The sequence below is a fragment of the Penicillium pulvis genome, assembly GCF_028828015.1.
Source record: "Penicillium pulvis strain IBT 33274 chromosome Unknown scaffold_8_segment0_segment0, whole genome shotgun sequence".
Classification (NCBI taxonomy): domain Eukaryota; kingdom Fungi; phylum Ascomycota; class Eurotiomycetes; order Eurotiales; family Aspergillaceae; genus Penicillium; species Penicillium pulvis.
In genome coordinates, this window is record NW_026643080.1 from 5,389,723 (window position 1) to 5,402,923 (window position 13,201).

At 46.8% G+C, this 13,201-nt stretch overlaps 6 protein-coding genes across 6 annotated transcripts; 3 read left to right on the forward strand and 3 right to left on the reverse strand.

Moving 5' to 3' along the window:
• Window positions 1-671: 671 nt before the first annotated feature.
• On the forward strand, window positions 672-2,048 carry N7503_011451 (uncharacterized protein; the record flags this gene model as incomplete). Its single annotated transcript, XM_057070997.1, has 1 exon — window positions 672-2,048. One exon carries the CDS (start codon window positions 672-674, stop codon window positions 2,046-2,048), a length of 1,377 nt encoding a protein of 458 aa, XP_056917608.1.
• A 398-nt stretch (window positions 2,049-2,446) lies between these two features.
• N7503_011452 (uncharacterized protein) lies at window positions 2,447-2,845 on the reverse strand (the record flags this gene model as incomplete). The annotated part of the gene is made up of 2 exons (XM_057070998.1): window positions 2,447-2,659; window positions 2,711-2,845. The coding sequence occupies 2 exons, from the start codon at window positions 2,843-2,845 to the stop codon at window positions 2,447-2,449; spliced, it is 348 nt and encodes a 115-aa protein (XP_056917609.1).
• Window positions 2,846-3,683: 838 nt separating this feature from the next.
• On the forward strand, window positions 3,684-5,178 carry N7503_011453 (NAD(P)/FAD-dependent oxidoreductase; the record flags this gene model as incomplete). The annotated part of the gene is made up of 3 exons (XM_057070999.1): window positions 3,684-3,945; window positions 4,011-4,973; window positions 5,030-5,178. The coding sequence occupies 3 exons, from the start codon at window positions 3,684-3,686 to the stop codon at window positions 5,176-5,178; spliced, it is 1,374 nt and encodes a 457-aa protein (XP_056917610.1).
• Window positions 5,179-5,603: 425 nt separating this feature from the next.
• N7503_011454 (asparaginase) lies at window positions 5,604-6,680 on the forward strand (the record flags this gene model as incomplete). The annotated part of the gene is made up of 1 exon (XM_057071000.1): window positions 5,604-6,680. One exon carries the CDS (start codon window positions 5,604-5,606, stop codon window positions 6,678-6,680), a length of 1,077 nt encoding a protein of 358 aa, XP_056917611.1.
• Window positions 6,681-7,077: 397 nt separating this feature from the next.
• Window positions 7,078-9,048, reverse strand: N7503_011455 (uncharacterized protein; the record flags this gene model as incomplete). Its single annotated transcript, XM_057071001.1, has 1 exon — window positions 7,078-9,048. The coding sequence occupies one exon, from the start codon at window positions 9,046-9,048 to the stop codon at window positions 7,078-7,080; it is 1,971 nt and encodes a 656-aa protein (XP_056917612.1).
• A 336-nt stretch (window positions 9,049-9,384) lies between these two features.
• N7503_011456 (NAD(P)-dependent alcohol dehydrogenase) lies at window positions 9,385-10,488 on the reverse strand (the record flags this gene model as incomplete). The annotated part of the gene is made up of 3 exons (XM_057071002.1): window positions 9,385-9,664; window positions 9,723-10,152; window positions 10,206-10,488. 3 exons carry the CDS (start codon window positions 10,486-10,488, stop codon window positions 9,385-9,387), a joined length of 993 nt encoding a protein of 330 aa, XP_056917613.1.
• Between the last annotated feature and the right edge of the window lie 2,713 nt (window positions 10,489-13,201).

Sequence of the window (13,201 nt, forward strand, 5' to 3'; positions counted from 1 at the left end):
TCATGGCTTTAATGAAGCGTTATCTCGTGTATTGACGTGAATTAAGTGAGGTGATGTGATGTACTTGAAACAATTGCTATAAAATCCCTCTGAATTGCAATTGTTGCGCTACCTGGAGTGCGGTTGGTGAGGTCGTTCACCTATTTTTGTGGTGTCCAATTATCGCGCTCAAGCTCGCCTAGGCAAGATGCGAACCTGCGTATGCGCCTATGGCTTCATTTATCATCTTCTCCAATGCAACACTGCTCTAATATATGGTTCTAGCTTTGATGGAATTGCGTTTGCTAGGAATTGCAATAAGGTACCTATACTCGTGTGACCCGTGGGCTTCTTTGTGTTTAAAGGGTTACCTGCCGTGGCTAATTTCTCAGAACCTTGGAACCTTATACTTCTCACTTCTTTATGGGTTGACTTTATCGATAGTACTAGCGTCGAATATCGCAATCAGAATATATGACCTTCTAGAAACCATTTATCAACAACCCCGCGACGCGTCCTTGATCTTAACACAAAAACATACCCACGTTTAATATTCTCCCTGCTGCTACGAATTACCTTCTTATTTTTCCTGCTACTCGCCTTTACCCTTTCCCTTTTCCTCTTCTTCTCCTCCTCATATTATTGGGGGAGGTGGAAGTGGGGGAAATACCGCTCCGTGCAAGTCCTCCGCCATGGCTTCAACCGTTGTTCCAGTCAACACAATGGCCGAGTTGGCCGATCAATGGCGAGAGACGTCTTCTGGAGTGTGGGAGCGTAATGCATGCCCAATGGAATGCTGGATGAGAATGCGCTCATGCATGTACACATCCAACAAGAGGCATCTAACCCTCTCAGTCACAATTCGGCTGCAACTTGCAATTCCCCCTATGCAGTTTGCCGATGATTTGCTTCGAGCATGGAAGACGATTCGTCTCGATCACGGCACTCTGGCGAGCGAGCTCGACCGCGTTAACAGAACGTGGAAGTACCGTGCCCCCAATGATGCTGAGATAGACAGTTGGATCAGCGAAACCTTCAAAGTTGTCAATGAGCCGATGACAGTTACTCAGATAAAAGAGATGATCCCTTCAATTCAACGACCCACTCTCTACTTTCTGCCTGCATCGAACGAGATAGTTCTCAAAGCGCCACCGACCCACATTGATCACAAGGGTATCCTGCTTCTTGCAGGCACTCTGCTACGCCATGCAACCGATCCCGATAAGACAGAGCCAGTCTACAAATCTGTTATTCTGTCTCCACCTTACCACACAACCGCCTGTCTCCCTGTCCACACTCATCACGACACGGAAAAGGCCGCGAGAGAGATGGAGCGATACCGTGCCGATCTCCTCTCCATGGCTCTTCCCACCAAGATCTGGGAATGGGATTGGGTTTGGTACAAACCCACCGAGACCAAGAGTTGCATTATGAGCCTGACTGACAGCCAGACAAAGACAATCCTCCGTCTGATGGCCGAAGAGGATTTCCATTATCATCATGCAGTCCACGCGGCTATTGCATGCGCAACAAAGAGAATCAACATCAGCGTCGATTCGGACAAGTACACAGGTGTATTCTGCGTTGATGGAAGAGGCCCCTTCAATCTGGATTATCATCCCGCTACCATTTACAGCACCGTTTGGTTCCCTTCGATCCATGTTACAGACTTCAAAAGTGTCATGCGTCAGTTCAAACATGACTATCAGGAGATTGTCCAGGATCCTATGCTTCCGAATGTCGTGGATGAAATGATCAATATCTCCATTTCTCTGGACCAATATGAAGAATTCTGTACTGCCGAAGCTTTGCTCACTAACCTGGGCCATCTGGAAAGATTCATTCCTGATACTGGCCGCGAAGTGGAGGTTGTCGAGCTTGACTTCCATTGTGAAGTCCTTACACCCGCCATTAACGTTTACGTTTACATTCAGCGGAATGAGCTTACGCTGAAGGCTTGCTACAATGATACCTACCACGCCGCAGACATGGTTACCAGGTTCTTGGAAATGGTTATGGAGGAGTTGCACAAGGGTTTCAATCTTCCCATGTACGTGTGCATTGATTGATTTGCTCTGTTTGTGTGGAAGGGCATGGGATCTTCAGGGCTGGGATACGTTTGATTTCTGCCTGGGTTCTGCATCTACCTGATGGGACTTTTCTCATGTGTTCGAAAGGTAGTTTCCGTTTCAGCTACAGTGACATTGATGATAGGTGATAGTCACCTATGGGTCATATACCTACAGTAATAATTGAATGTCACTTTAATTTACATTCTAAGCGTAGACCTCATTTAATTATGATTCATTATATATTGACATTTTCTCCATGTCTGTAAAACTTCTTACTTGACCTTCGACGCCTAGCATGAAAGTCGGAACAAGCCAACATGAACAGAACAAAATGAACGACGCTATCAAAGGTTAAGAACCACCCAGGATTTCTCATAATCATGGAATGGAAAAGCTTACAATTCAACAGCCGCAAATACAACCGCGGCAATACCGCGTCCTACCAAATCATATCCTTTAAAAGCAGCTCCAACGCCCGAGACCGTGACGAGAAATGCCGATGCTGCGACTAGCAACATGTCGAACAAGATGCAATAGCCAGGGTGTGAAGCACGCTTGAATAACAACAGCCCGATATTGATCAAGGACCATAACCCGCATAAACCAAGCTACCATCTATTAGATCGACCCATCTTCAAATAAAATACTACCTGACTTACGAAAAGATAGTCATAAAACTGCTGGGCATAATAGTCTATGCCACTGACAGCGACAATGCCCCCAACGGCAGACATAAGCGAGACCGCGCGTAAAATGAGTCTCGAGAACCCTGTCTCGCCGACGAAGCCCCCCATCGTGGCGGATCGTGGTGGCTCACAACCCCACAGAATGCGTGGCGATCGGGACTGATAAACAGCGAAATATTTTCAAGAAGCGGCTGAAAATATTATCTGGCCGATCGCCACTTTTGTGAGATGCGGCTTTGGGGGCCATTCTGATTCAGGTTTGGGGAACCAAGCAGTCTCGATGTAGCTTGGTAGTGTCTTGGCGAGGTCAATGAGACATTATGATTGATTCAGCGGTCAAGAGGATGGGTACATGTTTGTTGGTATCCACTTGGACCTCGAGGGTCTGTTTTTACACCAATCAAGTGTCTCGGGTGGGTTAAGCGGGAAAAGGACGAGGCTGAGAACTGTTTGGATATCCGTGCCGGTGGGGATGGGCCGATCTAGCTAAATAAGCCAAGAACTACTATTGATTTGTGGAAATTGATTCTCTTCATGCGTGGAGGTGTACAAGCTTCTAGTATAGGATCAAGAATGCATTGAGGCTACGTTCTAGAGTTTTTGCAATTGTTGAAGTTCCGATGTCGGCGTCCGGCAAATAGATGCCGCTCATTTGGTTGGACAATATGCGTGAATGTTAGATAGAACATCAAATAAGCTAGTCAGTATAGAATACTACATCCTATAGATACTAATCTTTACTGAAATAGGAATTTACTGGTCGGAAACCCTCCGAAAGTGGAGAAAGAGCATTGATAAGCCCCTCTCACATATCCCCGCTCCGATACAATCAACATGGCATATGGTGACACCGCAGTATCGCTGCAATTGACTCTCTCAAAGACTCAAACATCGCTTGGAAGAAAAACCACTCTGAATATTTGCTTCATTCAATATGACAAAGACAATGCAGCCATCACTCCCCCAGCCATCTTCAACTCTTTCACTCTGGCACAGGACGACGCGTTCATTTCCTCATCTCCATGCAAATCGTCTAGCTCCCGTTCCCACTTCAACAAAATACCTCATCATTGGTTCTGGTATCTCAGGAGTCCTGACTGCATGGAAACTGGCTGAAAGTGGGGTCAATGCTGAGGATATCTTGATTATCGAAGCCCGAGAAGCTGTTTCTGGTGCCAGTGGAAGGAATGCTGGACATATCCGACCGGGTAAGAAGCTTTGTCTTTCATGCCTAGTTGACTAATCCCTATCTTTAACTCTGACTCTTTCCTAGATTCTTTTCGTGGATTCCCTGGATATGCGAAATTTCACGGACCCGAACAAGCAAGAAAGATCCTTGAGAATGAGCGCGTTGTCCTGGAGAATGTTCGAAATTTTGTCAAAGAGCACAACATCGACTGTGATTTCAACTATATGAGAACATTCGAGGTAGCACTTACAGACGAAGTCGTTGATAGTCTCAGCAAGTCACTGGTGGCGTTCAAGGCTGCTGGTGGTGATGTTTCACACGTCAAGTATTACGAAGGAGAGGCAGCGAAGAAAGAAACAAGGAGTCCTGAAGCCTTATGTGCCTACGAGTCACCCGCTGCGTCTAATCACCCCGGGAAGCTGGTCCAATGGATCTTGAACGACTTCATCGCTAAAGGAGGCAAGCTATGGACTCATTGTCCAGTCACCAAAATCGACCGGTTCAGAAGCGACAACAGTCCCAGTCTCAGGTGGGAGGTCCACACCCCTCGTGGCATCGTCACTGCCGAGACCGTGGTCCACTGTACGAATGCTTATGCGGCATATCTTCTGCCGGAGCTGGGGAAGTTTATCACGCCTCGCCGGTCACAGGTCAATTCGTTTGTTCCGCCGCTTTCTCTGTCTGGTGAAGATTCATTGAAACATACTATGGCATTGAGGTATCGAGCAGACCACTTCTTCTCGGTTAATGCGTTGAATAATGGTACGGTTGTGCTGGGTGGTACCGGTACACGAAGCAGCTCAGACATGACTTCGGAAGACTTGATCACGTTCGACGACTCTAGATACAGTGATCGTCTCGCCCAAAATAGTACAAAGGAGTTCCTAGGTCTATGCCACCAGCCAGACTCTGCTTCACTCCGACATGGTGAAGGGCTGGATCATGCATGGACTGGAATTATTGGTATGACTGCCGATGGCGCACCGTTAGTTGGGCCGATTGAGGGCCTTGACGGTCAATGGATCTGTGCTGGGTTTAATGGCCATGGTAAATATGCATACCATTTCTCGAACTCAAGTTACTGGACTGACTAGAAGATATAGGCATGGCTGGGATTTTCACCTGTGCTCCTGGCTTGGCGAAGCTGATATCGGGCCTTTCGTGGCAAGATACTGGCCTTCCGGAATGTTTCCAGTTTAACACGGAGAGAATACGACGATCTACTGACCAGCGTGTAAAGAGCACTCTGTAACTAATGGTGGCCTTTTCCCATATATGCATGACTTTATTAGGTGAAATGTCGGTTTCGAGAAGGCAGAATACATATGCAGGCCGTATCATATAATTTCTAGAGAAACAAATCCATTCAAAGAACACTTAAATTCAAAGAACACTAAAACATCCTCCGAAAGATGATCACGGTGTTAGCGGCCACAGGTTCGCATGCCAATTTGAGCAGTTTTTTCCGATCTGCTCCACTGCTCCTCCTGGTCCTTAGGATCACACCAATCGGCATACGAACCTGCGGCCACTATCGGACGCCGTAATAGGACAACACATCCCGCCCAATGACCACAAAGTGAAGTGCCCCACGGGGGTTGCCATAAAACAAAACAAAAAGCAATATATAATCCAACATACCTTCACTTGCCAAGAAAAACATAAAGACCCTTTATCATGCGAACGAACATCTCAAATGACTTCGTCGTCTCAGACCGAGGCGGCGTAATTGAAAACCGCCATGCTGTCCACGCCGCAGTAGTAGACAGCAAAGGCCGCCTTCTATACGCCCTAGGCGACCCAGCAAGAACAACACTCGCACGCTCAGCCGCAAAACCTGCACAAGCAGTCGCCATCCTTGAAACCGGCGCATTCAACAAATATGATCTGGACGAAGTTGATCTAGCTCTTATGTGTGCATCGCACAGCAGTGAAGAGCGCCATATCTTGCGCACACGCGCGATACTAGCAAAGATCGACGCCGATGAAGCTGATCTGAAATGCGGTGGTCATACGCCTATTTCTGAGGTTGTGAATCGAGCATGGATCAAGGGTGACTTTGTTCCTACTTCTGTATGCAGTAATTGCTCTGGCAAGCATGCTGGTATGATTGCTGCGACGAAGACGCTTGGTGCTGATGTAGCAACATATCATTTGGGTGATCATCCGCTGCAGGTGCGGTTGAAGAGGACTGTGGATGAGATTTGTGAGCTTGGAGAGCGGGAGTCAACTTGGAGTATTGATGGATGTAATCTGCCTGCTCCGGCTTTTCCTTTGCTTTCTTTGGGTCGGATGTATGCTTCTTTTGCTGAGGCTGTTGATACAGTTGATGGTGAGGGTAACGGTGCAGGAAGTGCTAGAGTGCAAATGCAGGCTCGAGTGTTCCGGGCCATGTCTCGACATCCTGAGTTTGTTGCGGGTGAGGATCGGTTCTGCACTATTCTCATGCGCGCTTTCCCGGAGATGCTTATCGGTAAGCTCGGGGCAGACGGATGTTATGGGGTTGGAGTTCGGGCGTCTGAGCAGACGAAACGATTTGGCGCTGATGGCGCAGTTGGAATTGCTGTCAAGATTGAAGATGGTAATATCGGGATATTGTATTCGGCAGTGTCAGAGATTTTGAACCAGCTTGACATTGGGGATCATGATATGCGACAGAAGCTTGCGCACTTCCACTCTCCAGAAATCAAGAATACTGTGGGGGTAGTAACAGGCAAAGTCTCGCCGCATTTTAGCATGCGTTTGATTCAATGAAGCTTCCGATGTTGTCATGATATCTGTTTCTCGTCCACCTCATACAGCCCGTATGAGATCAGCTTTCACAGCATCAAGTCACCATAATCTAAGACTTTACGGCTCACTCAATCTAAGGGAAGACTCCAATCCAGAAGCGAACTAACATAAGAATAGCGCTAAATTTGAAAATTCGTTTTCCATACATTGGCCCATATGCCATACCCGATGCAATTGAAAACCTCAACATGTCCATAATAGCAACACCGAGCTCCGTAAAAATCAAAGACACAAAAGTTGAAAGCATAAAAAATGAAAAAAAAAAAAGACTAAAAAAATAAAAAAGAAACAAGCGGAGGCTTTTTTGGTGGGTTTTTACCTTTTCAAACGCTCTTCATATCCTTTGATATGTCCTGGCTCAGTCCATGTCCATCAAATTGACCTCTTTGATGGTCGAGTCCAAGGTACCTAAGAATGATAGACCATGCTCATTGACCGTGTATCCGACGATCTTCATGTCGTTCTCCTTATCATGCAAGGCTTTGGTTTCATCATTGTATTCAAGAAGGAGATCCTTCTCGGCTTTCTCGATGAAGAGTAGACTGAACCGAGAATCCGGGCAGTAGTAGCAATCAACGAAAAGCTTCATGATTGTGGCACGGTCTTCGCACAACAGGCTGATCTTTGCCTTGCCCTTTCCAACAGCGTGAGCTTCGGAGCGTTTTCCCCGGGCGTTCCACGTCCATTCAAATGGAATATCTTCGGGACCATATTCATAGTACTCGGTCATGGCAGTCAGATCAGCACAAATATGGTGGCCGGGGCCTTTAAGCACAAGCCAGTCGCACTTTGACGCAGTGAATGAGTTGGACGTGTCAAATGCAGATCCGACAAAAGGTGAATCCGTATCACATTTGGTCAGGGATTCAACCGACGAGTTTTCACCTGTTGCTTCCTTTGTTATAACCCCTTTCGGCTTTAATGCGCTTTGATTCTCAGCTGGCATCTTCACTGTCACTTGTTTGTTTCCGGGTGGGCTTTCTTCAAGCCTGTTCACTGTGATTGGTTCCACTTTGTTGTTTCCGGGTGGGCTTGCTTCGAGCTTCTTCACTGCGATTGGCTCCATTTTGATGTTTTGGGGCGAGCTTTCTTCGAGCTTCTTCACTGTGGGTGTCTGCACTTTCTTATTTCCAGTCAAGCTTTCTCGGGGCTTCTTCTCCGGAGGTGTCACCACTTTGTTGTTTTCAGTCGGACTTACTACGAGCTTCTTCGCTGGGATAGGTTCCTCTTCTCCCACTACTCCGTACATGAAGACCCAGATTCTAGGATCCGGCCTCCAATGCTTTGGGCGGGAGGATGGATTGAGGTAAAAGCACTTTGCAGCGGTGTGAAACTTTTGTCCACAATAGGCGCAGTCCTTGCTTTCCAGTTCGCCCAATGTATCGCGTAGCTGCTGTGCGTAGGCGGCTCTGTTGACTCCGGCTTTAGGAAAGTGCTTTCGATCAGCGTTGGTAAACCTTTTCAGATCTCGAACAGACTGATCGACATCGGGTACTTTCACAGCATGCTGGTCAAGCGATGCTTTGAAGTTTTGTAATTCTTTGTCAACAGATTCGAAGTCGAGCTTATTCCCCACACTCTCCAGCAGAGGCATCCTGAATCTCGGTCTGTCATGATCTTGCATTTCCGCTTCAAGGCGCTGGATGATGTTGAAAGAAACCACATGAAAGTCCACTTGTTCAAATCCAGTCCACAGATTCATCGTTTCCGCTCGTCTGTGCAGATCCGCAATTGTTGAAGCCACGACAAATTTTGTTTCCATGGTGTCAAGTTGGTTAATCAACTTGCAGATTGCGACATAAGGTGGGATGCTAATTTGCAAATCCCAAAGACGCTTGCAGTGCTCTCTGAACTCCCATACAAACTCCTGGGCTGTCTTGTGATTCGACAGCTGAATAGAGCAAATACTGGCAATTCCATCCAAGTCTGCGTATATTCCCGGATTTTGGAAGGCCCTTTTCGCTTCGTCGACGAATTCGTCGGCAAGCTTGATGGATTTTCCTCGGGACGCAATATTTGCCAACAGACCATCTGCAATACTCTCCGACAGATAGTGTTGTACTAACTTTGAGTAAAGCAGCCAGCGCTTGGATCCCTCATTCTGTACTTCAGGTCTTGGGATGTGGATATCAACTAGCTTGTCTAAGCCAGCAGACTTCAGAAGACGGGTTGTGTTGCGCAGCCAAAGGTCAAAGTCCTCGGGCTCCTCCAGTCGGTCCATGCCGCTGAACACGTCAATTTCAATCTTTTCTGGAAGGCCAAAAACTTGATTGATTGCTCCATCCCCTATGGAAACTGCCATTTCCTCGATGGGTGGAGCGTCCTCCATTGTCGCGGCTTTCTCTTCGGGTCAGGCAGGAAGGTGTGGTGTGGAAGTGAGAAATAACAAATGATCAGATGGTCAAAGCTAAGGCTGATTCAAGGTGGGTGAGTCAAGAGTGAAAAGAAGAAGAGGGTTGTGGGAAGAGGGAGAGGAAGGAAAGAGAAGTCGAGAGGAAACACCGTTAAATAGTGAAGGAAATAACCGTGGGCAATAATAACCACAACACCAGGAAACCATAGAACAAGTGACGATGATTATGAAATGTATTGTATATTTACATTTAGTCTAGTACCTCTATATCTACATCTATGTATATTCCCAGCAAACTTTTTGTTCGGTTCATTAACGCACAAGAACACCCCGGTAACGCATCTTGCCCTGACGAAGAGTTTCCATTGCCTCTTCAACTCCCTCCTGAGTCAAAGGGAACTGCATTGATGTCGGGACAATCTTCTTATCAGCTGCGAACTGCACCAAGGACCGAAGGCTCTGCCGAGACGCCACCAAAGATCCCTGGATCCGGATACCCTTGACGTTCATGTACAGGAGCGGAACGGGGGAGGGTGCGAAGTCGACGGTCAATGGGTAAATGGATCCATGGATATCCATCAAAGGAATGAGACTGTGGAAATAGATCAGTAAGCGACCCTAACATTGTTGACATAGACGCGGTAACATACGAGGAATAATCGACATTGGCACTGCCGCACAGCAGAAGATGGTTCACCGGCTTGCAATCTTTCAATTCCTGGCCGGCGCGGAAGACATGGTACTCGGAGGCACCGAAGCTGAAGGCTTCCTCCCGCTTCGCTTCGGAGCTGGAGAACACCACGACGTGGCATCCCATGGCGGAGGCCAGCTTGATTGCCAAGTGACCTAGTCCACCAATACCCATCACGCCCACTCGATCGGTGGGACGGACACCATATTCGGTCAAACATGTCCACACTGTGGCGCCAGCGCACATCAGGGGGGCTGCGTCCGCAGAATCGTATCCTTCGGGAATGGGGACCACACAGCCAGCATCCCAAACAGCACCGCCGCTGAGAGATCCAACATCGTGGTCATGTGTGCCGTATTCCTTCTTGTTCTCGCAGTATTGGTCCCACCCTGGTATTCAAGTTAGCTGAGTGAATTCCGTCTCTATCCAGCTCTGCACGTACCAGTCAAACACTTCTCACAAGTTCCGCAGACATAGTGGGTGTATCCGAATCCAACACGATCTCCAGCCTTGACATTCTTGACATTTGGGCCAATCTGGCGCACAATTCCCACACCCTCGTGGCCGAGGACGATACCGGACTTCAGGAAGTGCTCGTCTGTTCCACAAAGGCCGGAGTGCGTGGTCTCGATGTAGACTTCATTGGGGCCCAAGGTGCGTGTTGTGGTGTCGGCGACGATCTTGCCCTCTTTCGAACCACGAAAAACTTCGAATGCGACGCTCATTGCGTTGTAGTTAGATGGAGATTATAACGTGGGTATATGGGTGGCGTTATCGGTCTATTGGTTATTGGAAAAGATATAGCATTGAAAGCTGCGGAGCCTGCTATTTAAAAAGGACCCCATCAAGATACTCCATAGCTTTGATTTCTCATCATCAAACACTTGTGCCGGTTTTCCACCTGCCGAGGCCTGGGGCAAAAAGATTAAGGTTATTCCAGAGAATTCTTCTCGTTCCATGGCCCACGGCAGGGGGAAAAAACTCATTAAGAAACACCTCCGATGGTTCCACTAATCCGGTCTATCCGCAGCAGGTTATTCATCGCTCGATCTACCGGTTCGGGAATGTGCCAGTAAATGACCCATTGAATTTGTATCCACTAAATCAAAATTTCTCCACTGGCGGTGCAATCTATTACCCCGAGCACCAATTGTTTCGGCGACTTTTGTATGCACCGGGCCGATGTCCGAACCGACTTGGCTTGAAGCCACTCACACTAGTTCCCATTCTTAAATCAAAACACGTGGTGACGAAAGAGTTCTGACTGAGGGTACAGGTCACGTCGCCACTGACATAAGCCACAGGTCGCCATTGAAAGTAAGCTAGCCTGATTAGGAAGGTCCCCCATAATAGATTACTGTTTACTAAAAACCAACTCTACTTCCTTCCACCACCATCTCTTCTCCGCCTCTGTCACCGCTTCGTGAACTCCCCCCTTTCGTTGTGAGCACTTACTCTGATCACTTATGGAGTGCTTACTAAGTGCTTCTTAAGTACTTCTTAAGTGCTTAAATTAGTTTTATAATAGCTAATAAGGTTTCGCCCCCCTATTTAGTTAGAGACTAATAAGATTTATATAGAATATATTTACCTTTAGGAGTCTAGAGAGTTAAGACTAGAGAGTTAGAGCTCCCTCCTTATAAAAAGATAAGTAAGAGCTATAAGCGCTTCCTAAACGCTTAATAAGCACTTACTAGTTAACTTAGAGAATCTACCTCTATTAATATTTTGCTAGATTTATTAAATTTTAATAAGTTAGAATGTGGGTATAAAGTAAGGTAGTGGGTATAGCCTTAAGCCCTTCTGTAATATAGTCGTTTTAGGACCTAAAATTATAGGTCACGTCGCCACTGACATAAGTAGAGGTCGCCAGTAAAAATTATTCTATTTCCTAATTAGGCCTAGTTACTGGCGACCTCTGCTTATGTCAGTGGCGACGCCACATGTAGACTCGTTCTGACTCCTGAGGCCTGCTGCGTTTCGCTTACTTAATGCTGAAGAAATCGGTTTGTTTGATAACGTATTTCACCCCTAAGCGAGCCATCCCGCTCGGCCGGGCCACCCCAACCAAAACGCGTAATTAATTAGACTATCCATCTTCAACCAGCCACCATGCCACCAATTCGCTCTAAAAATCGTCAAAAATTGATAGAGCAAGAGGGGCGTATCTTGCTTGCTATACAAGCTATTAAAAAGCAAGAAAAATTGTCAATTCGCAAGGCAGCGGATATATACAACATACCACGTTCAACCTTACAAGCGCGCTTCAACGGGCGTGAAAATCGCGTCAAACCACGCGTAAAATCGTTCAAATTGACAGAAATCGAGGAGAATTCGTTAAAACAATGGATTATCTCTATGGATATACGTGGAGCAGCACCTCGGCATAGAACTGTGCACGAGATGGCTAATCTTCTACTTGCAACGCGTGGAACAACCCCAATTCAAACTGTTGGCAAAAATTGGGTCACGAAATACGTTAAACGACACCCAGAACTCGCTACACGATTTTCAAGACGTTATAACTACGAGCGCGCTAAGTGTGAGGATCCAAAAATCATAGAAGAATGGTTTAACTTGGTCCAAAAGACGATTCACGAAAACGGGATCCAGCAAGACGATATATACAACTTTGATGAGACAGGATTCGCGATGGGCTTGACCGCGACCGCGAAAGTTATTACGAGAGCTGAATATTACGGTCGGCGCGCTCTTTTACAACCTGGAAATCGTGAATAGGTAACCTCGATCGAGTGTACTGGCGCGTCTGGATTTAGCCTTCCTCCGATGGTTATCTTCAAGGGCAAAGTCTTTATGACAAGCTGGGCGGATGGACTTCCAGACGATTGGCAATTCGAAGTTAGCGATAATGGATGGACCTCGGATATAATTGGACTTCGCTGGCTTCAAAAAGTCTTTCTTCCTTCGACTTTCTCGAGGATGAAGGGGAAATATCGACTCCTCATTCTTGACGGTCATGGAAGTCATTTAACTCCAAAATTCGACGAAATTTGCTCTCAAAATCATGTGATTCCACTTTGTATGCCACCGCACTCTTCACATCTTTTACAACCTCTTGATGTGGGTTGTTTTGCGGTTTTGAAGCGTATATATGGAAAGTGTGTTGAAAACGTCGTACGCGCTGGATCAAACCATATTGATAAATTGGACTTTCTCGACGCTTTTCCGACCGCACGAATCGAAGCTTTTAAACCAGAAACGATCAAAAATAGCTTCGCAGCAACTGGCTTAGTCCCATATGATCCAAATCGCGTGATTTCAAAGCTAAATATTCGACTTTCTACACCTACACCACCACCTTCAAGAGGTAGTCAAAGCAGCAGCGTATGGGAGCCAAGAACGCCATCAAATTACGAGCAGCTCCAGAAGCAAGCTTCTTCTATCAAAAAGCTCTTAAAAGCACGCTCTAGAAGTCCA